The sequence below is a fragment of the Puntigrus tetrazona genome, chromosome 19 (assembly GCF_018831695.1).
Source record: "Puntigrus tetrazona isolate hp1 chromosome 19, ASM1883169v1, whole genome shotgun sequence".
Classification (NCBI taxonomy): domain Eukaryota; kingdom Metazoa; phylum Chordata; class Actinopteri; order Cypriniformes; family Cyprinidae; genus Puntigrus; species Puntigrus tetrazona.
In genome coordinates, this window is record NC_056717.1 from 12,413,389 (window position 1) to 12,438,357 (window position 24,969).

General features: G+C 37.7%; 5 protein-coding genes across 7 annotated transcripts in view; 2 read left to right on the plus strand and 3 right to left on the minus strand.

Moving 5' to 3' along the window:
- The window catches only part of calcr (calcitonin receptor), a 35,308-nt gene extending 32,945 nt beyond the window's left edge, over positions 1–2,363 (minus strand). For 2 of the 3 annotated variants that reach the window (XM_043217858.1, XM_043217859.1), the window contains exon 1: positions 1,863–2,363. The gene's annotated coding sequence lies outside the window, so the exon portion shown is untranslated. The remainder of the gene's footprint in view (positions 1–1,862) is intronic. The other variant, XM_043217857.1, reaches the window with a different exon arrangement.
- A 5,126-nt stretch (positions 2,364–7,489) lies between these two features.
- Positions 7,490–9,731, minus strand: tfpi2 (tissue factor pathway inhibitor 2). The gene is made up of 5 exons (XM_043217873.1): positions 9,501–9,731; positions 9,174–9,344; positions 8,851–9,030; positions 8,177–8,353; positions 7,490–8,044 (listed from the first exon to the last, which is right to left on the minus strand). Exons 1-5 carry the CDS (start codon positions 9,574–9,576, stop codon positions 7,944–7,946), a joined length of 705 nt encoding a protein of 234 aa, XP_043073808.1. The 5' UTR covers positions 9,577–9,731; the 3' UTR covers positions 7,490–7,943.
- Positions 9,732–9,901: 170 nt separating this feature from the next.
- On the plus strand, positions 9,902–11,690 carry gngt1 (guanine nucleotide binding protein (G protein), gamma transducing activity polypeptide 1). The gene is made up of 3 exons (XM_043217888.1): positions 9,902–11,011; positions 11,107–11,205; positions 11,308–11,690. Exons 2-3 carry the CDS (start codon positions 11,110–11,112, stop codon positions 11,431–11,433), a joined length of 222 nt encoding a protein of 73 aa, XP_043073823.1. The 5' UTR covers positions 9,902–11,011; positions 11,107–11,109; the 3' UTR covers positions 11,434–11,690.
- A 521-nt stretch (positions 11,691–12,211) lies between these two features.
- Positions 12,212–22,720, plus strand: zgc:85777 (uncharacterized protein LOC405871 homolog). Its single transcript, XM_043217864.1, has 9 exons — positions 12,212–12,438; positions 15,335–15,455; positions 18,559–18,688; positions 19,652–19,758; positions 20,911–21,078; positions 21,173–21,346; positions 21,632–21,793; positions 22,064–22,214; positions 22,391–22,720. The coding sequence occupies exons 1-9, from the start codon at positions 12,217–12,219 to the stop codon at positions 22,479–22,481; spliced, it is 1,326 nt and encodes a 441-aa protein (XP_043073799.1). The 5' UTR covers positions 12,212–12,216; the 3' UTR covers positions 22,482–22,720.
- Positions 22,563–24,697, minus strand: bet1 (Bet1 golgi vesicular membrane trafficking protein). Its single transcript, XM_043217886.1, has 4 exons — positions 24,542–24,697; positions 23,995–24,104; positions 23,840–23,896; positions 22,563–23,757 (listed from the first exon to the last, which is right to left on the minus strand). The coding sequence occupies exons 1-4, from the start codon at positions 24,558–24,560 to the stop codon at positions 23,602–23,604; spliced, it is 342 nt and encodes a 113-aa protein (XP_043073821.1). The 5' UTR covers positions 24,561–24,697; the 3' UTR covers positions 22,563–23,601.
- Between the last annotated feature and the right edge of the window lie 272 nt (positions 24,698–24,969).

Genomic DNA, 24,969 nt, shown 5'->3' on the forward strand with positions numbered 1-24,969 from the left:
CCATCTGACAGAGTAACATCAACCCTTCTAAGGAGATTACCTAGCAGAAAACTGTAATTATTTTCAGGTACCCGTTTACGCTTGAGCTGAATCATCAACTGACTCCTTATGAAGAATATTAATCTACATCCTACAGGTACAGCGCATTAAAACCAATGCTTTGTATAACAATAACACGCAAATAGTGCTCATAACTCAATGCAACTGAATGTTTTTTTGAAATGAACAAAACTTAATTACAGTTAATGGGTTTAATTTTCAAGCTTTGTGCTTATTAAGAGCCAATGTTTTTATAAAAGGTACTTTACTTTCAAAGGGAACCAATTACTTCTCTTGCGTATGGTACAATAAAATCCATAATCTGTCTTCACAAATTCAAATATCTGCTTACTTATGATTAGTATCAATCATAAAAAGGTCAATTATACAACAGCGGATGCCATAATCAAGCAGATTATTACTTTTCTTCTCTACAAAAGACCATTATGTCCATGGCAAGTATGAGTTTTCTGGTAGATTACCTCCATATAATATTTTCAGCACTGTAGCCATGGCCTGGGACAGTCTGAAACACACTAATGAATAATGCATGAACTATTAGCCGAATTTAGAGCAGAGCTCAACAAGTGAACGTCCGTGACCCCACGCATGGACTGAAACTAGTCCTACATTAACACGCTTGTATTCAGTCTCTATAAAAATGCACTTTCACGTTTGCTTTCCGTCTTTTCGTGTTTGAGATGAACTGGTCAGGCTGATCAAAAAGGAAACCCATACGTAGAGGCTCCCAAGCATTCTTCAAAAGCAGGCGGTATCTAAAACCACCGTCTCTATCTCTGCTCTCAGTCCAACACAAATAATGCATTTTGTACTATTCGGTTACAGGAAAGTCAAAGCCGTATCTCAGCATAAAAAAAAAATCTATCTTTTTAACATACATCAGTGGTTAGCGTCTTGGGATTTTGTCGCTTTCTGACATTTAACTTGAATGCTTTGCTGCTAAAGAGGTGAAATATGCATCACAGCAAACACTTTCTTTAAGCGGCCCCTCTTACTTTACAAATAAACTGTAAAAGCGACATCTGCATGCGTTTGTTTCATCTCTTTTCAGATTTCCCAGTAGCATCTCTTAATCCTCTCGATGGAATATATGGCGACTCCAATTTAATCCTCCTGCCGTAAAGGAGATAGAAACCTAGAAACACTGCTTCCTATGTAGGGTTTATATAATGAGCCAATGTTCTGCGCAAATTATGAAATGCGTGGCCATCATAATCATAATCACAGGGATGTTAACTAGACCAGACCAGCGTGGACCCTGCAAAGTGCTGTCAGTTAATGAGGCGTCCAGGGTAATGTCTGTCACTATCTGACTGGATGCCTCATATTTAAAATAGATTTATTAAACACAGATGCTGTCATGTGCACTCTTATTATATAATTGCTAAACCAATGAAAGAGAGGTCGTGTTTTCAAATGGCTTTAAGTTCAGTCAATACATGCCTTTATGAATTGACAGTAGGAAATTATGAATCTATTTATTCTGCCGTGATTTATATTGGCAAACAGATGTTTGCATGTTGCCAGGTTGACATTTACCATTTATACCGAGCAAATTTAGTTTATCCTTTCATTTTAATTCTCCATACTGTAAAAAAAAAAAAAAAAAAAAATAAATCAAATTAAACAAAGCTAACAGAAATCAAACATTAATGTAAAACACAAAATATAGGCTACAGTACGCAGAACTCTCAAACCGTGCAAGACAAACTACAGATTCGGGTTATGCATATGGGCAAAACATAAAGGTGACAAAACAACAGAGCTATGTTTATTGCATCAGAATAAAATGCACATCTTACCGTAAAATGGGTGAGAATGTAAATCCTGCGCGTACTTCACTTTCTCACGCTGGGCTTTTCAAACTGAATTCCATCGTCTGGGACTAAAATAAGTGATGCTTTCACTGCATCGCGTGTTTTATCTCCGACTGAGGAGAATATCCACTCGTTAAAAAAAAAGACGTGTAATCAGAAACGTCACTGTTTTACATATTTTTTATGAGCGGAGACGTTGTTTCAGTTCAGCAGCCAGTAATCCAAGTGCATCTAACTGCCGCTCATATCTCGCCGAGCATGTGGAGCGTGTGGGCTCCTCCTAGAATCACTGACAGCGGGCTCCAGCTCGCTTAAAGACACGGTGAGGCTGTGTTTCAAAATCTAGTGAGCCGCCTTTACAGACAGCATTCTCAGTGTCGGAGAAACATTCGCAAGATAGGCTGTGCGGGTAGGCAGACTGCCTCGGGAACGTATTAGCGTTATATTATAGGCTAGTCAGCGTGAAGATGATTCGCGGGGATTTTGCGTTTAGGCTCTTCTTGATAAAAACCGTCGTGCATTTCGGCGCCCACGCTCAGCTAAACGGGGCGCTCGAGTTTAGGTACGTTTATGGTTTAAAACACGCACGAACTCAATAACGTGAAAATGGCGTGTGAAGTTCTATTTCGTCGCGAAGTTTTAAAACGAAGCCTGACGGAAAGCGCTGTTGCTATGGTTACTTTGGAGGAGAACGCGATTTCGTTTCTATAGAGCTCATCGTAAACTATTTTTGTGGTTTTTGAAATGTACTTAGTGGAAAACAAATATAGCTTGTAGGCTGTACGTAAAAGGAAGACATATTCTATAAGACTTTTAATATCGTGTGGCTATTTATTGCATCGTTTAAGCGGCCGTTAATACCACACAGGTTAGATTTCCCTGAAGAAAGTCTTTATTAGTTCACCATTTGTTGAAAACTGACAACAGTCCTGTATGAAAGTGCAGTTTTAAACCTCATTTGATAGAATGACTTGGCCGTTTGCATACAACAGTAGAGAGCAGAGTTCACAAAATGCCTTTTAAAAGTAAAAAAAAAACCTACAGGAATAGGGTAGGCATTTCATTCAGTGACAATATGAATGGTAAAATATCTGTATGTTGTTTATTGCAGCGTTCACTGGGTTACAGGAGTCAGCAAACGTTCGAACTTAGAAACTCTGGAACTCCTAAAACATAAATACTGCATCTTAAAAGATTAAAATGCAAATTACAAATAGACATGACAAAAACAGCAGATCTTAGGCTAAAGCTCCCCTCGGGTTTTTGTTTTCTCCCACGACACCTTAACAAAAAAACAGAACAGTAATTTTCTTGAAGTCAAGCTGCAATTTCACGATCTTTGAGCTCATTATGAGCAAATGACAAAAGGTTCGTTCTGAAGAAGCTGATTTAACAATCATTTTGAAACACATTTGAATGTGATCGTTTCAATGAGAGTTGTAATAAGTTTTACAAGTATAAAATTATACTATAACAAGTAATATAACGAATATATCAAGTACTTTAAGACAAAGTGGAATTTAATCAATAATTAGATCAATAGTTTTGCGGTTATTGTCCAACAAGCATAACGATTATTGCTGGAGCTAAATAGTATCCTTGAAAAGGACGTGGTTATAAAGGCCACCCAAAATCCCTGAGTTTGCAGAGCGGGAAAATGCAATTCATTGTTTTTCTTAAACGAGGAGAATGGATTTGTTAGAGAGAAAGTAGTTCCATGTTGACTTCTCCAATTACAGTAAAGATTCTTATGTGAAGTATGCTTGCACTAACTCAGATACAATTGCAAAAACAGCATGATAAAGTAGACCTAGTTATAATATAGTTAAATGAAAACTTTTTGCACATGGTGGCACTCTTTCAGCTATCTACTGTAAACCTTCACTCCACGAAGACCGTTACCATTCACACTTTAATTACATATTTTTTAATGAAAACAAACTAATTATTTCCCCCCACACATCATCAATATCAATATTCAAAAAAAAAACTTGAATGGGACGGCGAATAAAAAATGCATTATCCTTACGTAAGCATCTTTCAGCAGCTATACCTTTCACAAGACTGCTTATTTAAAAACACAATCATAATACAGTAGCCGTGGTCAGTTCTCGGTTTCACGACTGTTTTTATATTTTCTTTTGGAGGCTATAGCTGCATGCTACAAAAGTCTGAATTTGCAGGTGGGAAAATAGCCTTCGGGGTGACTGCCATCTATTTCTCACCAGCATGTTGCTCATGAGGTCTGATACCATCTCTCACAGTGGGTGAGCTGAAAAAGTTTAAAGGTTCTGCTGTAGTTCAAGGAACTGGAAAATTGATGTCAAACTTTGTACGCGCAACGAGATTCAAAATGATGATAAAGCAAAGAATAAGCAGCAAATCTGAGGAAAAAATATCAGTCCTGCTGTGATGTCCAGAACGCTGTAATCAAAGCTGACATACATCCCTTTAACACACAGTTAACGTTACGTTAATTATTTAGTGACGCATCCACAAAAAATGTATCAGTGTTTACTCAGAATTAGTTAATCTGCGTCTTGCGGTTTGATGCAAACAGCGTTCGTTCGTCTCGTGCCGGGCGCTCTTCAAAGCACGGCTCTCTTTCATATCGCTAAAACAATGCGACACCATGACTCTTGCGCGAACCAAACAATCTCTCTCCTTCTGATCCACCTCCTCACCCATCTGTGCTTCCGTGCATTAATTCTCACGAAGACAGGAAAAGATTTGATGAGCATGAAGCAGCATATTTATGACACATTAAAACTTTCGAAGTCTGATATCTCTACGGCTCAGAAGGACTAAACGTGCCCTATTCGGAAGCGCCAGATTAAACGGCCTCGTGTCTGAGAGAGGTGCGCAAATCCACACGTTTGGAAACATTTCGACGCTAAATGGAATTCCCTTTTACGTTCGTTCCTCTTATTCCGAGCAGTCGTGCCCAGTTTGTTGTGTTTTAATCATCGGTGATTTCCCTAATTACACAATTGTTATCCCCTTTATTCGTTTCCGTTCAGGAGAGATGCTTCTCAAAGTACAGTCTGACCTCAGTTAAAGGTTAAACTCGGCAGGAAACACAAAGACAAGCCGTCCTTATTTTCCCTCACAGCGGCTATCAGAGCAGAACACCAGCCTGCTCATGCCTGAAAGAAAAAGCAGAGGGCCATACATGCCTCTCACAGGAGGACAAAAACAGGCCAGCGCCATGAGGTCACATCATACCTTTTTCATAAGCAACTACAGTCTCCTCTGAACAATGATAATTCCATTAGGATTGAGTGTCTCTCCGCGGCACAAACTCACAGTGACCCGAAGAGACGTATAACTGAGGCGGCAGCATATTCCAAAACATTGTGTTATGGACCTCTCAGAGACAGATAATGTGGCAGTTGTTGTTGTCTGTTATTTCACCGGATTCTAATCCATTTGGACCCGTTGTCACACACTCCACCCGTGATATCGTTCCTTTATGGAGCCCTAAAAATGAGAAATTGGAGTGTAGTCTCCATAACAAACCATTTGTGACAATTAGGCCAAGTGCTCGTCATCACGTCTGATGCACGGCAAACTTGGCATGTACGTTGCAATTTGTCACAATGCCACCTTCTCTCCCCGAAGCACTGAGCAAATGAGAGGCAGGCCATGTTGTGTTAGAAGTACCCTAACAACCCCACGGTTATTTCTTTTTCAACTGCTCATCATGTATGGGACATTATTGATTATTTTGTATGTTATTACCAGTGAAGTAAAGGTGATATTATGTTTCAATTCCTTTTCCTATCTGTCCATTGAAAAACTATATATATATACTGTATATGTGTGTGTGTGTGTGTGTGTGTGTGTGTGTGTGTGTGTGTGTGTGTGTGTGTGTGTGTGTGTGTGTGTGTGTGTGTGTGTGTGTGTGTGTGTGTGTGTGTGTGTGTGTGTGTGTGTGTAATTGATATAACAAATACATAGACATCAGATACTGTCTATGTCTTATTTTAGTGGAATAAAAAAAGTGTTATGTTTTTAAAATGGTAATTATGCATTTATAATTAATATTAACAGTTTTATAATTACTTATGAAATATCTAAGATTGCACTTTCTACAAGTAAGTTCTAAATTAAAGTACAGATCTGTAAATAAAAGTATATTGTAGAAGATTTTAGAAGAAAATACTAGTCTTTTTTATACTAGTCTCCATCTGCTCCGTCAGTCTAATTATTACAATTCCTGAATATTTTCTAAATCCTACACCAGTTTGCCTACAATTAAAAACAAGATGGTGCCTAAACAAATATACATTTTTGAGCCTCATCTGAAGAGAAAGCAAAATTCCGGCAAACCGGTAACTTGTGAGGTGTTCTGCATTATTAAACACGTCTTATTTGGTTTTGCAGTCTCTGCGAAAACTGTCACTTTCGATTTAAATGTGTCGTTGCAGAGAAATGAAAGTTCCAGACTTGTGATTTACATAAAGCGCACCTTTGCTGATTGACTGATTATTTATTTCGTGGGAGTGTCCTGCTGCTTCTTAGCAATCCCACATAAAATAAGACTTTATTAAGCTGCAGATTCAGTTGTGCTGCTGTGCAACCTGCTAAACCTGCTGAGAGCCAACAAATCTCTTTTTAGTATAAAACTATTAACCTCTGCAGACTTCAGCACAGGACATGCAGACTCTGCGAAAGACGTATGATTGCAATCTAACTCCCTACATAACTGACATGAATTTAGAGTGAGGCTAAAAGAGGGTCTGTATTTCTGGAAATTGTTATTGGAGGAAATGCCGCAGCTTATCAGAACGTATACCAAACATATCATATAGTCCAATTATCACAGGAGCTTTCTCCTTAAGGATAAGCGCTTTAACCTTAAGTTACAAAATCCATAAGTTAGATATTTAGATTATTACTGTATAACTCCATGTCTCATTCAAGGGTGGACAAAACAACACTTACTAAAATGCAACGACAAAAAAAAAAAGACACACTGCCCTTGTCATGCCGCAGAAATGCGTTTTAGAAAAATAGCCTGTGTATCTTTAAAAATGAGCATTAATGGTCTTTTACAAAGTGTCACAACAAAGGAATATCTTGGTGAGCTCCTGTAACAGAGCATTATGCTGCATGAATACAGAACTCCACCTTGTGGTTGTTTTAGTCAACCTTAATCTGAACTCACTGACTGAGTTACTGCTCCGGACTCACACTAGTTTGGAGGATATTATGATGCCATGCCGGTAATAGGAATTTCAGCCTTGCTTTATTGATCTTGACATGAAGTTTAATTTTTTGTCTGCGATTGATGCCTCAGGCCACTTTATGTCTAGACTATCTATATTTATCTGGCCAAACAAGCTGTTTACTTGATTGATCAAATACACTAGGGGGCGCTAAACATAGGCTTCCAAATAAATGTGCACGTAGAGTTATGATTGACAACAAATTATGTGTAGCATTATATCGCTTCGCTTTTTGCACAAACGATATACTTTCACAATAACAGCATGTAAAAAAAATAAATAATGCGATGGTACTGCATTTTGGATGTTAGAATGGACATACAGGTGATGCGTTGTGTTATATAGTAACATAGGACTGATCAAAAAACATGAAAAAATAAACTGATTTGATGATGCAGACTCATAATGCTTGCATTCAAGGTTTATTTGGTTTTTTTTTAATTCTGCCACTGAAGGCATGAGACAATTTGTTTTATATTTATAGATCTGCTATCAGTGTGAAATAAACATTCCATTAAATATACTGAGTATAAAACATAAGCAAATTAAATACCATCGACTAAACCTTATTGCTTCATCACAGTGTTAGACTTCACAAAATGTTGCATTTAATAATACAAGTAATAACAGTCGATTTTATTCAAAATACAATAAGCATTTTACAAATGCACAAAATATTAAACAAACTTTTTATTAAACAAATCTTTTAAAATACAAATCAATATCATTTATACACAGAGTGAGATGTGTATGAACTGCTGCCTTCAATTCCAATTCTGTAAAGTCAGTGCAATCGTCTTTGTCAGTAATACAGTGCCAATGAGTTCGTAAACTATTATTCGGCCGACTTCTCCTTCGGTAGCTGGGACTTTACTCGTCTTAAGTATTCTTTGGAAACTCTCACAGACTTTTTAGTGGGACTCCAATGCTTGCTCCCTGAGAAAACAAAAAATACTGTTAGACACTGAAAATAAATCTAAATAGTAATAATATTGCAAATAAAGCTGTTCTACTGTCTTGATAGAGTCTCATATTAATCAAGGACAAACCCAAAGTAATCAGACGTACCGTTTTTACCACAAACATCCATACAGCTTTGTCTGGAGATGAAGTTATTGTTGCTTCCTCCGCATCCTGTGTATATGAACTCCTCACATGTCTTTGTAGCAGAGTTGTAGTAATATCTCGGGATGGAAGCTTTGCACCTTCCTTTGTCCAAAATATCGCTGCAAATCACAGGGGTTGCTAAAAAAATAAATAAAAGACCACAGAAAAAATGTTTAACTTCTGAACTTCGCATTTTATAGGGACCACAAAGATGTTATAGGTGATGACAGGCTCCATTAATTAAGCAAGGCAAGAGACTGGAAATCGTTTAGACAAGATGGCCATTAAACAAGCCTGTTGTGCTGATAATTTGAAAAGATGAGAAGAAAAATATCTTAATGTGTTCTAGTGAAGACGATTAGGGTTGCGACAAGTACACAGGTCCCCTAATGTTCTCTTCTATGTTCCGCTCATCCATTTTATTAATGCTGTTGACATTTCCTCACCAAATGATTATGAAGATTTAAAACTTCGTTCCTGCTATTCTTTTAAAGATGGCAAACACACTCTCCAACCATCTACTTTTTAAATGCACGCATTTTATTTGCATTGTAAATAGCTCACTTGATTCAAGGCGCAGAATGCAGAAGCCTACATCTAAGATTTGTTAGAAACGTCTCTCGATAGTCACTTACTTTTAGAAGGTCTGCAATATTCAATGCATTCCTGGAGGTTTTGAAAATTGTTTTCATTCCCTTGGCAACCGCCATAAGTGAAGGGTTCACACTGCATAGAGGTCATATTGAAGAAATAACGCTTGAAGAGGCCACGGCAGGGCCCCTCTTTCTTCTGAAAACGACAGATCTGGGGGATTTCTGTTGAGTGCAGAAGAAAACGTTAGAATGAGCACTTCAGGTCGTTTGCACATATTACCATTAACATAATGCTTAACCGTAACTTCCCTCAGAACTCCCATAGAAAGGTTCATTTGTGTACTGTGATTCAGTTTATAACCTACTTGGAATCCTGAAGCATGTTTTCTGACATTCCATGAAGGACTTGAAGTTGTTTGCGTTTCCTTCACAACCGCTGTAGCTGAACTCTTCGCACCGCTGGGTGATCGTATTGTAGTAATAACGCTGGATGTCGTCGTTGCACGTTCCTTCTTCGACTTGCAGCAGGCAAACTTCTGTGAGGGAACACACTGCGCGTTAAAACTATTATAAACCTCAACATCTACCGCACGGGCTTAACTGCCCGCTTTCACCAAAACAACGCATCGATTTCGCCCGCTTTATTGCAATTTTTAAAGAAGATGATAAAACGGCAAAAATGCTTTCTTTACCTTTGGATTGTAGTCCGACGGCGCTTTGCAGGACGGCAACAATGAGCAAAAGACCTCCACGCAAATCACATGCCATTGTGTTAGAGTTTGGATACTGAGGGCGATGTGGCACAAACTGTTAAGACTCGCCTGATAAGTTACTACTAACTTGACTTCTCACTATCGTTGCCTTATAAATGGTGAATTTGGCAGGGGTGGAATTGGAAGGGCGGGCTAGACTTAGTCATTTCCATGACAATTCCACGCAGGGCTGCAGCAAATGGCGTCCGTTCCCAACTTAGGAAATGAATAATAAATTAATACTTCATGACATGGTTTGACAAGTCAGAAAGGAGCTGTGGTGATGTCATCAGCATCATATTCACCTTCACATTTTTAACGGTACTGGATGCGAGCGACAATGTACATTTTATGACCAAAAAATATTTTCAGTTTTCATTTTCTCATTAAGGTTATCTCTTTGTCTAGCAATCATTGCGTTGTAGATACAATTATTTGAATATAATTTAATGTAACTGTTTCTCTAGTTTAATATGATACTTTATGCATTTATGCTAACTTTAAAGCCAGATGCTAAAACAGGGCTGTTTGGGTGGGGATGGTTGTAACAGTTGTGTTTATGATAATCCCAATGAGTCCAGTTGTCCAATCACATCCTCTATTAAGGTATTGAGGTATTTCCTGCACAACAAGGAGTTTATGTAAAATGTGTTTCCATCGTACTTTATGTGCATATCATCTTAATGGATAGAAACACTATCCGCCTCTATTTCAGCAAATTACTTCACACTGTTACATCTATCCCCGGGCCGTGTTACAACTTACTCCCGTAGTGGGGTAGCTTGTAACAACGGACATTAACTCAAACAATCTGTGATAAGGCGGTACATATCAAAAGTTTTATCTATAGTAGACAAGTCAGGCTACCATTTTTCAAAGCTTAAGAGATCTAGCTCAAACAACAACAACTCCAACAAAAAGTGTTATTTCATTCCCAGTCTCCTCATTTCTTAAGATTATTATAGAAGTTTTTTTTTAGTAGTTTGGTTTCGATATAATGACACAATGAAATAACGATATGATTATGTGTGACCACCTATGAAAGCAGTTCTTTGCCATATCTTGGATGATAATGCATTATCTAATGTGACAGGTCAGGGGTAAACATAGATTAGCATGCTCATCACAGCAGCCTCTAATACTTTCTATGTCCCCTTGACCTATATTAAAATCCAAGGATCACTGTGAGAAAACCTGAATCAATTACATTATGTCTGGGATATATTTTATTGTTCAGGTAAACATGTATTTGCTTCGTTGAATGTGTGGTTGTTCACAAGAACAACTGACCAGAAATTTGGAGAAGACTATAGAAAGATAAAACAAGAGTGCTGGTTTTAATAAGATTACGAGATTACAGTGTTTATGCAGATTACTTTATAAACCGGATTGAGAGAGAGGTACAGAATCTCTGTCCATTTTCACAGGCGGAGGAGACATCAAAAGCGGCAGTAAGTCCGGTCATTAGCAGTATATTTTATAATTAAATATCTCAAACATAAATATCCTCCCGCATGTGACGTGATCGTTTGATTTGATTTCTCAGACAATGCCGGTCATAAATGTAGAAGATCTGACAGATCTGGATAAAGCTAAAATGGAAGTAACCCAGCTCAAAACTGAGGTGAAGCTTGAAAGGGCGAAGGTAAGCAGCGAAATCTACTCACGGTCAACATCAAACTCGTACGGGCATTGTTGGTATGCTCTTGTTTGCTTGATTGTCACTTTAATGACTTTTTCCTATCAGGTGTCCAAATGCTGTGAAGAGATTTCCGAGTATATTCAGAGCGGAGCAGATGAGGATCCTTTGGTCAAAGGCATTCCAGAGGAGAAGAACCCGTTCAAGGAGAAAGGTGGATGTGTCATCTGCTAATGTGGACAGAGAAACCTTTGCAGTTTTTCTGTTCATTGCTGCCCATGGACACCTGCTAAAATGTAATCATAGCTGGAATCCACTCTGCTACCGAAAAAGGACAATCACAAAAAAACGGATAGATGTTCAGTTAACTTAAATGGCTTTTTGTCCCTTCTAAATGAGTCCCCAGGATCTGGACCCTCTAATGTTGTGTATTCCTCTTTGAAGTGCTGTAATAAATCAGACTACCATTGTGCACTGATCACCAGAGACTTGATGGACTAATGCATGTATTTCTTTCTTGGGCAGCCAGCCAAAGGGTAACATCTGTGTGACAAGACTGGGTGAAAGTGAAAAGTTTGAGCTTGTATTCACATGATAAATCAAGGCTTAATCGGTGGAATATTTTAGGTTTTCAATAAAATCACATTACTTGGCAAAGGGCCACTACAGTTTCTGAGTGAAATTTTTGTCACCACAAGAGTCATAATGAGTTCGGCTTAAAATTAACACAGTAGGCTATTTTAGAGTAAATTGTATTTTACAGAAAAAATTTACTTTAGGTGTTAAAAGAGTTTGTCTTAATAATTCGGAAAAAACCCAACCCTTGTTAATTACAAAATGTACTGTGGTAGCCTACTATGGTGGTAACCGTAAACATTTAATAAATAATACATTTGGATCTTGTTTCCTTTGACCATTACTTTTTTACCACATTTTTAAAGAAGAACTATAAATATGCTAACTACAGTTATCCTGTTAGCCTGTACATTGGAGTTCTCCGTGAGTCGTCTAACGCGCATGCGCAGATCCACAACTTTCAGTCGGGTAAGAATGGCACTGCGCGTCTCGAGATTCAGTTTGGCTTTGAATCGCAAGTTACTTAAAACAACTGTTGCCTGCAACAAACGGCACTTGTCAGAAAAAGCCTCCTCCAATCCGAAAGCATCCGTTTCTACCGAAAATAGCGATCATGTTCTCTACACTGAGGAACATTTTGCATTAAAGGCGTCTTTGAGAAAGGTAGATATGACCGCGTGATGTTGTATTGTGTCTTTAATAAATGTAATATTCTCTGTCGAGATGAATGTCAAGTAAATTTCTTGCTACCTGATTATTACACTCAAATCAATGTGCGGGTCGGAGCTTTTTCAGCAAGTGAATGTAGGTAAGAGGTCATTTACTATAGTTTGCTTTGCATTGCATTGCTAGTTGCAACTGGTCGATTATATGAATTGCGTGGGATTTTATTGTCATCGTCTGACATAATTAAATAAATAATGGACTGATTTTCTGATATAAATGTATTTTCAAGATTAACTGCTTTGTTTTGATGCTTCCAGGAAGCTCATATTGTCACGTGACGCTCAAGTTCGGTTCGGCCTTCGGTCAACTCCAGACTAAAAGTTATGTAAAAATAAATAAATAATTTGCTTCTACCCCAAATAGATAGCTTATATATATATACACACACACATTTCATTCAAATCAAATTTATAATTGGTATTTTTATGACAAAGCTATCTTCTGTTCTGCTGCCATTTCCATTACTTTAGAAAACCAAAACAGAATTACCACGTTTTCCCAAAAGAGATTATGTCAGATTATTATAAGAATTAGAAGTAATCAGGTAATCTCTTTCTATCAATATTTTTTATTTAAAATGTCACATTTGATTTACCAATAGTGTCAAGAAAAAAAGTCCTTTCCATTATACCACATTACCTTCTTGATCAGTTCAAACATGAATTATATTTGACTTAATAAGATTTAAATGAAAGTCATTGTAATTATACCTTTATGCCAACTGTGTAGACTAGGAAGGGTTACAGGGCTTGGGAAGGAAGTTGCTTTTCTCCAATTCCCAGTGGCTTCAAGTGTGTCGGAATAGGATAATATGAGAAAGGATATAAGTGGAAAACAGAAAAAAGCAACGGATAATGAAAACAATGCCATAGTGTGAAGCTCAGGGACAGGGTTTATTAAAAGAAGTCACCAGAGACAGTGAAACATTGAAAACAAGGTAGAAAAGTCCTTGACTTAGAAGCATGTAACGTTATTATTATGCATTTAAATGAAAGGGAAAAAAAGGTGTGAGATTTACCAGTGCATAATATTAGCAAGCTTGGTTTTACTTTTCAGCTTTTACTCATGCTAAAAGTATTTTACAATACTTCTTCTCGAGGTCATCGCATGACTCGAGAAGAAATTCTTCACACAGTATTAATCTTACGTAATGCTTAAGTCACGTCAGTTATGTTCAGTTTGAAATAAAGGGAGTATGATTTAAAAAGTCTAAATGTTTCATGCACAAATAGGGTTACCACTTCCAGGAAACATCACCTACTGTTATTCAGTTTAGTTCAATGGTCATGTCTTCTGGGTGCAGAAAGTGTTGACAAACTATAAGTCAGAGACCTGGACTCCACCAAACAATTCTCTGCTCAGGGCCGACGAGAGAGTTGTGGAATGTATCACCAACCCTTATTATGTAGTAGGAACCTTGTACTGCAGATACGAACGAACAGGGGGGACCACCCTTCCTTTCTGACCGTATTATCCAGTCACAGTCATCTGGGTTTTGAGTAAATCAATACTAAATATGATGCTTCCGTTATATGTTCGCTGCCAACTTTTCCCGCCAATTCGTTCTACTGAAATTTTTCAACTAGTTCACGCTGAGTGTTTTACTGTGTTGTTAACCCCTGACTTCCTTTTGATTTGAAACGCTGTTTGTCCTGTGAACCACGCTTGTGAGTCAGGACGTTTTTGTTGGCCAGCGAAGAGGCACGACTGCTTGTTTTTGGGGAAATGTGGTGCTCATCCCTCTGCAGTATTTTTCTAACTTTGCACAGCACATACTGAAACAAGTTTTTGTACCCATTAAACGTAGTAAGCATGACATATTAGCTCAGGAGGAGTCATTTTCATAGCTGAGAAAATGTATGGCCTTAATTGAATTGAAATTATTGCCTCATCAGCTTACTTTTATTGCTCACATAATGCATTATTGGGAAAATAATTCAGTTCCTTTTTTGCTTCATTTGTTTAAGTGGATTTTAATGAATTGCCTTACTTTCCTTTGGCTCTCTCACTGCAACATTATAGTGTCCTTGTGATCAGACACTAAAACAGTACAATGGGTATTACAAGGTCTGTTGACTTTTAATTTCATTTGTTTTAGTGAATTCCACTCCATCTGTTTTAAACCGAATAGTTAAGCCCAAAATACTTTTTTTATTATTTGGATGTCCAGACTGCTAGTTTATAGAAAATTCTAAAGTATATTGAATGGCTTTTGTGGTAAATTTCACTGCTATGTAGGGAAAATGTTTCGACAGTGCTTATATGGTTGAAATTTTACATTAAGCATTGCGCAGACGCTCACTATTTCACAATGACTATTACAACAAACAGGCGTCTTGAAGTGACTCAAAAGGAAGTTGAGTGTCTGGTCCCACCTTCAGGGAAGCAACCTATTGTAGGGCTATTAAACTCTATATAGCTTAAAGGAACTTGAAGGTGTCTTATTTTTGGCCTTTTGTTATTTTTATATAATGTGCGGGGAAGTAATGAGTGGAAAGGAGGCTATGTATCAGGAAATAACGTGAACCTAACCCATGTGAGCTAATTTCCAGTCTTCAGTCTCAATTAGTTAATCTTTTGTTTTTGATTTATTATGTAAACATTTCAAGAGTTTTTCAGTTGTGTTGTTTTTAAATTATGTACAGATGTTTCTTCCTGTAAATTAATTTCTTGTGAAATTCTGCTTCAATGGAATAAGCACTTAATTGCAAAAAAAGTGTAAATGTAATCCCCAATTTCCCTGAAATACAAATCAGATCATATCCAGATGATTTTCAGATTTGGTAACAGCACTCAGATAAAGCATTCTCATCTGTGTTTGAATGTGTTACAGATCATTGATCAAGAGATCAACCCCTATGTTGATAAATGGGAGGAAGAAGGGCAATTTCCTGCCCACAAGATCTTCAAAATTCTAGGTAATGCAGGATTTCTAGGAGTCAACAAACCCGTGGGTAAGTATTATTTCCCCCCTCTTTTTGTAACAAAACTGTCTTAAATTAGCTTTTCATAACCACAAGCGTAACCATAGCTTTACATCTACATTGTTTCCTAAAACTGGGTTCCTCCAAAGAATACGGAGCCGCAGGTGGTCCATAGCCAGTTTTAGATTTTGATACGGGAGCACAATTCCAGCACGAACTCTACCTATTCTGTTCTGTTGCACAAGATCAAGGAAAACGTAACGTGACTCACTGAAAAAGACTTATCACTCTTTAACAGGAAAATATGCGTTTAAGTCACAAAATGGAACATTTAGATTTTCCAATAATGACAGAATCGCAGTACTAAGAAACTTTCTTCAGAAAAGCAGATGGAAAAAGGAGATTGTAGGGGTGCCCTTAAAGAGTCTTAGGTTTTTATGGCAGTACAGATGGATTCATGACAAAATAACAACTCGGCTCCAAGAAGCAATTACGAGAACAGTGCAAAACACCTTGTAACACAAAATAGATTTGAGGCCGTACACATATCAAAATGTCAGTGCACAGCTTTTTACCATACTGTTCAAAGTGTTGCTATAAAAATCCAATACATGAGAAGAATAAAGAACTGCAAAAAGGAAATACAATTGGCACCCGTGCACATTTTAAAAGCCCAGAGGCGTTCAGTAAAATTCAAGTCCCTGCTCTTCTATGCATTTTTAGTAATGTACAACAGATTATCTTCATATTTTATAATCGACCCAAATCTCAGACTGTACGAACAACATTCCTAAATAATATGCAGATTTTATCCTCATAATTTTCTCCATTTTTATTTTAATGAGATGGCAGACGTCTTAGTAATTAAATGTTAAGAATACAATGCAGTATAATTGCTAGGTGTCTGGAGGCTCTGGGGGAAGCCTCTTCATAAATCTGTAGGTCAGAGGAGAGCAGCACTTGCATTAAGAAATGCTGACACTGTGACACTTGTGCATTAGCAGGCTGGATTTACAGCATCTTCTTAGAGAGAAGATTAGTACTCACCAGGCATCGCTTCAACTCCTTTGATATGTGCAGCACAGATACACCAGCTAGTCTCTAAACAATAACATCAGATCTGTTCAGGTGAATTGTGACTTGCCTGCTGTAGGCTAAAGAAGAGCTTTTCCTGTACGAGCTCTATTTTCCGTCTCTCGTCTGTGCGCTCACGCTCTTGTAGCTATTTTTGAAAACCACCATCATCTGTGACTATAAAGTTTACATTTTTACATTTATAGAAACCCAGCACCAGTTTAGTCGAATGCAAGCATTTTCTTAAAGCATACTTAAAAATATTGGCTACAAAACAGTTCCATGGTTATAGAATAGTAGAAAGTATTGCTGTTTTTGTATTATTTGGTACACAACTTGCTTTTTTGAATCTACCTATTATAAGCTAAAATAAATTTTTAAGACGGTTATGAAAACATTTGTGGTTATGATTTAATAAACTTAAATTTCTATCACTTAAAGCTCTATCTTTGTTTATGAAAAATTCCTAGTTCTGATCATGTTTAAAATTTTACGTTTTATCTTCATTATATAGTTAAATCATGTCGAAATATGTTTCAGTTGCGTATACTTTTTACCTCAAAAGCTACTGTAAAACAAAAATGCGGTATTGCGATGTTGGTTTTAAAGGCAGATTTCACAAAAATTATACAGATTTTTTTTTTAACTCATTGTTACAAAAACACATTAGTCAGTTACTGAGAAACAGCTCTTGTGAAAACCAGCCCTGATCTCCCATCTGTTTTGTTTGAGCCTTTAACATGCTGCATGATCTATGTTTGCATTTATTGTAGGTATTTTTTGAGTTCTCGTTTTAGAGTTTTGCTAGTTCCCATAACAACTTCCTCCTCGCCCAATCGACGCTTTCAAAACCTGGCTTAAACAAATCCATCTTACAGAAGACTGGCGTAAATCCAGATTGTCTGTTTTTCCAACCCTGGCAAACTCAGATAAGACAGTAAGACTCCATTCTTATCCGAACTGACCAGTCTTTTGACATTTACTCCCACAACATGTGGGTGAACATGGCCTCGTTTCTTTGAAAATTCCTCTCATTTCACATCTATGTGTTGATTTAAATGTGCTGCGCAGCGTTACGCCACCGAATAGGAGAGACACTGTCTACCCCCAAAAAAAAGGCATGTTTACACGCACACAGCAAATGAAAATGTCGACCGCCTTCCAATAGCTGTCCTTCGTTAAGCTCAGATCTGCTTGTTGACATGACATTAAACAACCTTTTTCCGTTTAGTTCCAACTGTATATCCTAGTATGTCATACTACGCGAACCCATTATACAATCATAACAGTATTACGTAACAATCAAATCTCTTAAGGTTAGTTAAGCTAGTTTGTGGTCAGGATAAACAAACCTATTTAGATGCATCAAATAGATGGTCTGTTTGGATACTGAATTGTTGGACCCCAGCTGTTCCTCTGCAGCTGTATCTGTTTCCTCTGCTCTCTGGCTTCTCTTTTCCTTATTTTGCCACACCAAATGTTGTCCACGACCAATGTGGGACCACGATGACAGAAAACATGGGGGAAGCGAGCGTGGAGTTCACCGCAGTCGCTAAAGGACTTGCTTTTCAGCATTATTGTCGCCCTTATTGCTTTCACAGAATGGAATCATTTCCTTAATGTTGCAATATGCGTTTCCTGGAGGAAAATGCTAAATGAAATGGAACATGAAATGACATGAATAAATGCATGACGAGGAAAGTATCGTGGGAAACGGTAAAGCTTTTATTACGCTCAAATGTGATCGCTTATACTACGTTTGCACAAGACATTGTAGCATGTTACGATGATGACTAATTGAACTGCAGGGGTGTGAAAAGGGCATTTAGATTTAGATTACCGCATGGCCAAAATATGTAGACGACTCTTACGTGATGCATATTTGTCTAAACAAGTTCTGGTTGATGCTGCCCAAGAACGGGAACATCTTACACCTGTATTGCGATCAAAATGTTTGAGATATTTGTTTAAAGCATCCATTTCGAATGTTTACATGGGATGAAGCATCCAGGTGATCTAATCACTGGACATTCACTTACCTTTTCCTCACTGTCTGCAGAGTATGGAGGTCTGGGGTTGGACTTCAGCTATAGTGTGGCTGTTGCAGAAGAGCTGGGGAACATCAACTGTGGAGGAATACCCATGGCCATCGGCGTGCAGAGTGACATGGCTACGCCTGCACTGGCGAGGTAACTGGTTAATAAACGGCTCGCTATGTTTTAAAATTAACAGAAGCATTAGACATTATTCCATCTCAATTTCCAAATGTACGCTACATTGCTCTTCACATTGTGCATTACTGTACTGATCATGTAAAAAATGGTGTTTTATTTTCTTCATTACTTGGCCTTGGGATTAAATGCCACTTGCCTCACAATATTCAAGTCTCATTTTAGAAGATTTTGTTAACGAAAGATACACTGCAAAGCGTAATTCTTCATAAGGACTATTTTGACATGTTTTCCAGGTACTTCCAAGTACTTGTTTCAATCAAGTGCTTGAGAAATATCTTGATTTAAACCAGTCAACCCATTTTGCAAGTTTTTTATAGGATAAGAAAAATAAACCTAATTTAATAAATATACTCTCTTTCAGTTTTGGCTTTTTTTAAATAGTAGATTTACGTTTTTTCCCCTGTGTTTTTATTCATTTATTTTTAATAGGGAAAAGGCTAAAAAACGTGTTTTATTTGATCTAGTAGAATGCAGCAGTAGACTCTGAATGAGGTATTTCTTCTTCACCGTGTGTTGATAGGTGATTTAATTTGTTTTTAGAGACTATCACTTCTCATGAATAAATACTGTAGTCATCAGGATGGTTCCTTTTCCTGTTTTTAACATTTGACGTATACCGACTACATCATGTTTTGTGCCGTCACTGAGGGCATATTACCGCACTGTGCTCAGTCTCTGGAAACACTCATTTTTCTGTGCATATTCGTTTCGGCTATTTGGATTCAGAAAATCGCGGATTTTGATTAGTCTCCTTTGTGATTCTGCCCTACGGAACAGTTTCTGAAATTGCATTTGCTGCCAGTAATATGTAAATGTCTTCTGTAGCGCCCATGCTGTCTCGCGAGCTTTCAATCACTGTTGCTGCGACGCTCACAAAATAAGTGTGAGGATGTGACCGTGACCTCTGTGCTGTTGTAGGTTTGGTTCTGCGGAGCTCAAGAGAGAGTTCCTGCAGCCCACCATAATGGGAGACATAGTGGTCTGCCTCGGGGTGAGCGAAACAGGGGCCGGCTCTGATGTAGCAAGTAAGTATTTTGCTGGAGATGATGCACCTAACTGGAAAGACATCCTCTTTATATTGCCATGGGGATGTTCTAAACAAGATGTAAACATACACCAGACGCAAACCTAAAATTAATTACTTTCCCAAATGAAGATATCAAAGCATTTCAGGCCAGGGAGATTAAAAGACTTGCCTACATGGGAATACCACACAGGGGGATGCAGATCTATTTTTCATAAATGTATTACAATTTGTATTTGAAGTAAAGCTTGTACTAGTCACGGATTATTAATGAGTTGTTTTGGGTTGAAATTTGACGTACTGTGGCCTATTACTTTATTTTACATTTAAAGCCAGGTCATAATCTAAAGCAGTTATTCTCAAGCTTTTTGGCTTAAGGGAACTTCTTTGTCCAAGAAAGAAATCCTCCACTTTTCTTTAATATTTCAGCTGTAATTATGACAAAGCTGGTTGTTTTCAGCTTTTTTTATTAATAGAAAATGGCAGCGGGGACACAGTCAAATTAACCACAGTACATTTTGTGATTCCAGTATTTATTATTATCAAAAACTAATAATTATTTAAGATAAGGCAAGTTTATTTCATGAAAAAATTGTGTAAGAAAACTCATCTTAATTTATTATAACACAAATATGTGCAGTTTTGCCTCGTTACCTGGTCTTGTTTCAAATTTAGATATTGCTACAAAAATAAAAAACAAAATCTGAGAAATAAAATGTAACTTATTTAAATTAACATGTAAACTGAAAATCTAAAAATAGAAACTAAATCAATATATTAATACACAGATTTGTGTATACTATAACTAATATATATTATGCAGTTTTCCTCCAGTCAGCTGTTCTTATTTCAAATTGTAATATTTTTGGAAAAAAAAAGAAAAATATATATATATATTTATAAATTATTATTTTATATATATAAGTACTATAATAGTGTATATATAAATACAAAAATAATACTTAAAAAGTTTTTATAGCATTTAATTAGATAAGAGTGTTTAATATAGTAATCAAATATTTATATTAATACTAATATTGAAATAATTTTAAAGTGAAAGCTTTAGAAGCTTTCTGAAGCCCCATATCAGGCCTCTGCAGTCTGGCTGAGAACCACTAGAGTCTTATTCAGGAATTAATACTATCTCCTTCAGGCATCAAGACTAAAGCTGTGCGCAAAGGAGATGAATTTGTCATTAATGGAGGAAAGATGTGGACTACTAATGGCACTCAGGCAGACTGGATGTGCCTCCTGGCCAACACCAGTGATGGCCCTCCACACAAGAACAAATCCCTAATTTGTTTACCAATGAACCTGCCAGGTAAGACGTAATGCAGAAGCACAAAACTTTTGGAGAAGAAGAGTCATTCGTCTGCCAAAAAAAACCACGCTAATGTTTTACTGTACATCCTCAGGCGTTCACATCGCACGCAAGATCGATAAAATAGGCATGCGTTCATCGGATACGGCGGAGGTGTTTTTCGATGACGTGCGCGTGCCCTGCAAAAACGTCATCGGGCAGGAGGGAATGGGTTTTACGTACCAGATGCTTCAATTCCAGGAGGAGCGACTCTGGGGGGTGGCCAATAGTAAGTTTCTACTCCCACACATCCCTCCGCACAGCAAACATTTCTCTTCACTGGCATAGACGTGACGTCAGTGTGTTAACGTTAACCGGGCCCGTGTGTTTACAAGCCAGGTCAGATCCTCTCAGGCCCAAATGTGTTTATCAGCGAGTCAAATTTATGTGAAGAAAAAGCGTGTTCTGGGGGATTTTCTTGACATCATCGGAAAACATTTCCAGTCTAGATGTTGTTAGGACCGAAATCCTACAGCTACTTCCTCGATCACAACGTAATTTTTCCTTTTTTAAGTACTTACGACTATGGAGAAAGTAGTCCAAGAGACCATTGATTACACCAGACAGAGGAAGATCTTCAATCAGCCGATTCTGTACCACCAGGTCGTTCACTTCAGGCTGGCTGAGCTGCAGACAGAAATCGAGCTGTTGCGCTCCCTTTTGCATCGCGCCACGGGTGAGTCTGGCCGTTTCTTAAATTATTCCAAAAAAATGATTTTAGGGGCCAAGGCAGCTACGCAATTTCATGGGTTTGGGATCTGGCAGGTCTACAGGGCCACCGATTTCCGAATTAATAACGGAAAGAAATGGTGTGAACGCCGGCTTGCAATCAGTCCATTTTCATTCTTCCTCCCTCAGGTTGTGAAATTAAAAAGTGGAGCTAAAACTCTGCGTATATGCCTGAAAATCACTACTACTTTTTTTTCCCCCTGTGCACTTTCTTTAGCTTTGTACATTAAGGGAAACGACGTGACAAAGTTGGCGTCAATGGCCAAGCTGAAGGCAGGACGATTGGCCCGAGAGCTCGGTGACGGCTGCCTCCAGTACTGGGGCGGCATGGGCTTCACCAGTGACGTCCTAGTCAGCAGGTTTTACAGGTAAAGTGCTCTCAGAGCTGCAGTGACATCTAGTGACACTTAAAAGCAACAGGTTTGGATTGCGTGTGTATATACTCATGCGTACGAGCGGAAAAAGCCATGCCGAGGGAATCAAAATTATTTATAAAAGTGTAAAATATTGGATACAGGTATATCTGATGTTTTTTTCTTAACAGGGACTCTAGGTTAATGTCTATTGGAGCAGGAGCTGATGAAGTGATGCTGTCAATCATATGCAAGTACATGGACACTCTACCCAAGAAGTGAAACAAAGTGCACTTAAAAAGTGAATGACAAATATAAATGAACTATTAGTTATAAAAGCCATTAACAACCTTAAGATGTATGATTTGTTCCTTGCATTTAAAAAAAAAAAAAAGGTATTTTAACCATTTGATGAAAAACTGTAGTAATATGTAACATATGTAAATTGTGATTAGTTTTAATAAATGTTTGTTAATATGCATGAAAAGAAATAAAGTTTTAATTCTTAAGCAGCTCGAAAAGATTCGTGACAATCGTAAATGGGATATATGAAAACATGACAACATAAAGGAATTTTATATGTAATAATTCTCTCAGAAATTACATTTATTTACAAATTGGTTTCTAAAAACTTTAACCATGCATTATTTTAAACAGAGAGCAAAAAAAAAAAAATTGAACCTAAAAATTAACACATTTCTGAAGTACACAGAATTCTGGGGTTGTTTCTGATATGGATATTACACATCTGCATTGCACAAAAACTCATGTACAGTTTTCACAGTCTGAAGAGCACCCCTTTGAACACTGTATTCACACAATTTTGTGGCAACTCTTTTAAAGATGCCATGTAGATTTGCACAGTAAAACAAAGGAAACGTAAAGGATGAATAGGTCTTATTTTGTTTGCACCCCATCCAGCTAAACAGCTGTCATAACCTGAATTTTCAACTATACGATTAAAGGACTACTGTGCTGCTGTGTGCCACTCTTTTAAACGCATTTAACTTTATCCTTATAGAAAGTATAAATTAGCACACATTTATAGCACTGAAAATAATTATTTTTCTCCTAAAAAGAACAGAACCATTAAACAAAGGTCATTATTGTTTCTGAAAAAAAGAAGATGCATGTCGTTAATCTTTCAAAATATTTTTGTGGCCGGTATTAGACAACTAGAACCATCCCTTCCCCTCGGGGGACACTAATGTTGGGTTAGGACATATTTTTGTCTCATATTGCACATTGTCAATCAATGGATCAACTTCTTGTCCAATGGAAAGAAAGCGCTCTCGTATTCCTCAGCAACCTCAGACTTCATCATCTCTGAGGAATCTGACCCTCTACCCCAAATGAGCATGGCACGAATAAAAGGTCCCGAAGAGTCTCGTCAGCACTACGATCACCTCAGTTTGATCACCCAGTACAGGACCAGAAACACGAACAGGGCAAACAGCAGCATGTAGCAGTACACCTTGGTTTGGCTTCCCCTGGAGAGGAGCTTCAATCTACCGATGGTGGCTCCCAGCAAACCTCCAGTGGAGTCAAAGTCCGAGTCCTTGAGGAGAAGCACACCGCATGTCAAAGCCATTCAAACAAGCGCTTTGATGAAGAGAGTAGAATCGGTTCCCATCGCTTACCATTTCGCCCAACATTTTATTCTGGTACTTGACTTCATTTCCGATGTCAATTGAAAGCTGAGGTAGATTTAAAAGTACAGGTTATTTAGGACTCTATTGCTCAGTGTTTAAAGAAAACAGTAGTGTGAATCTAAAAATCAATTGCATCCACTCACATGTTTAAGCGCATGTACTTTAGCTCTCAGTCCCTCCTGTAGATGTTCGTTCTCCTCCTCATACACGCTGTATCCACTTGCAACGTAATTGCCTGGAGGACCGCCCTCACCTAAAGTAATATAAACCGGTGAAATCATTTAAAAGAATTTACTTTTAAAGTATATTTTGATGGTTCTCTGCTTTAAAACCGTTTAAGCAATAGGCAAAGAACCTACTGTTAAATTTGGATGCGACGTCTTTATACTGTCGCAGTATTTTATACACATTTAATTCTTCAGGTGATATAAACATCTCTATATGGAACAGCTGGTCTGATCTACAGAGAACTAGCCAGTTATTGGCTGCCTCTGATCGGACCATTTTTTGCACGAGTCTCGTACCGTTATTTATCCATATGGTTCTCCATACCTGGACATTGTGGTAAATCATTTCATACGATTTGTTCATTCAGTGTTTAATGTCGCAAGCTGTGATGCCTATTTTAACCGAGAACTTAGCTTAGCATAAGCTTCAATTATAACGACACATAAAAAAACGGTTACTTACCCAAACCTGCGCGCCTCATTATCAGCCGGAAACCTTTATATGATATACGACCACTGAAGTTTAAACGTAATGTCACAAATATTTCCTTATCTTCCTCTTTAGAGTAACTGTACTTTCGCCTTCGCACTCCACCAGCGCCACGACACCTTACGGAAGCCGCGGAGGATTAAACCTCACGCGAAGACAGAAAGGGCGTGTGGGTAATGAAGTTTTTCCAATATTCTTTGCATTTTATATATTTTGTTTATTCGCTGTCACAAATGTTCAAATGCTTCATAGAAATATAACGGAAATATCACTGATCATATGCTGTGCAGTGACTTTGATAGTTCACATGGACATGTGCTTTATTTTTTAGCATTAAGCTTAAAATCTTTAGCCCTATCTTAGATATTTAGGTGCAGTAGGCCTAATTGGTCACCATTTCT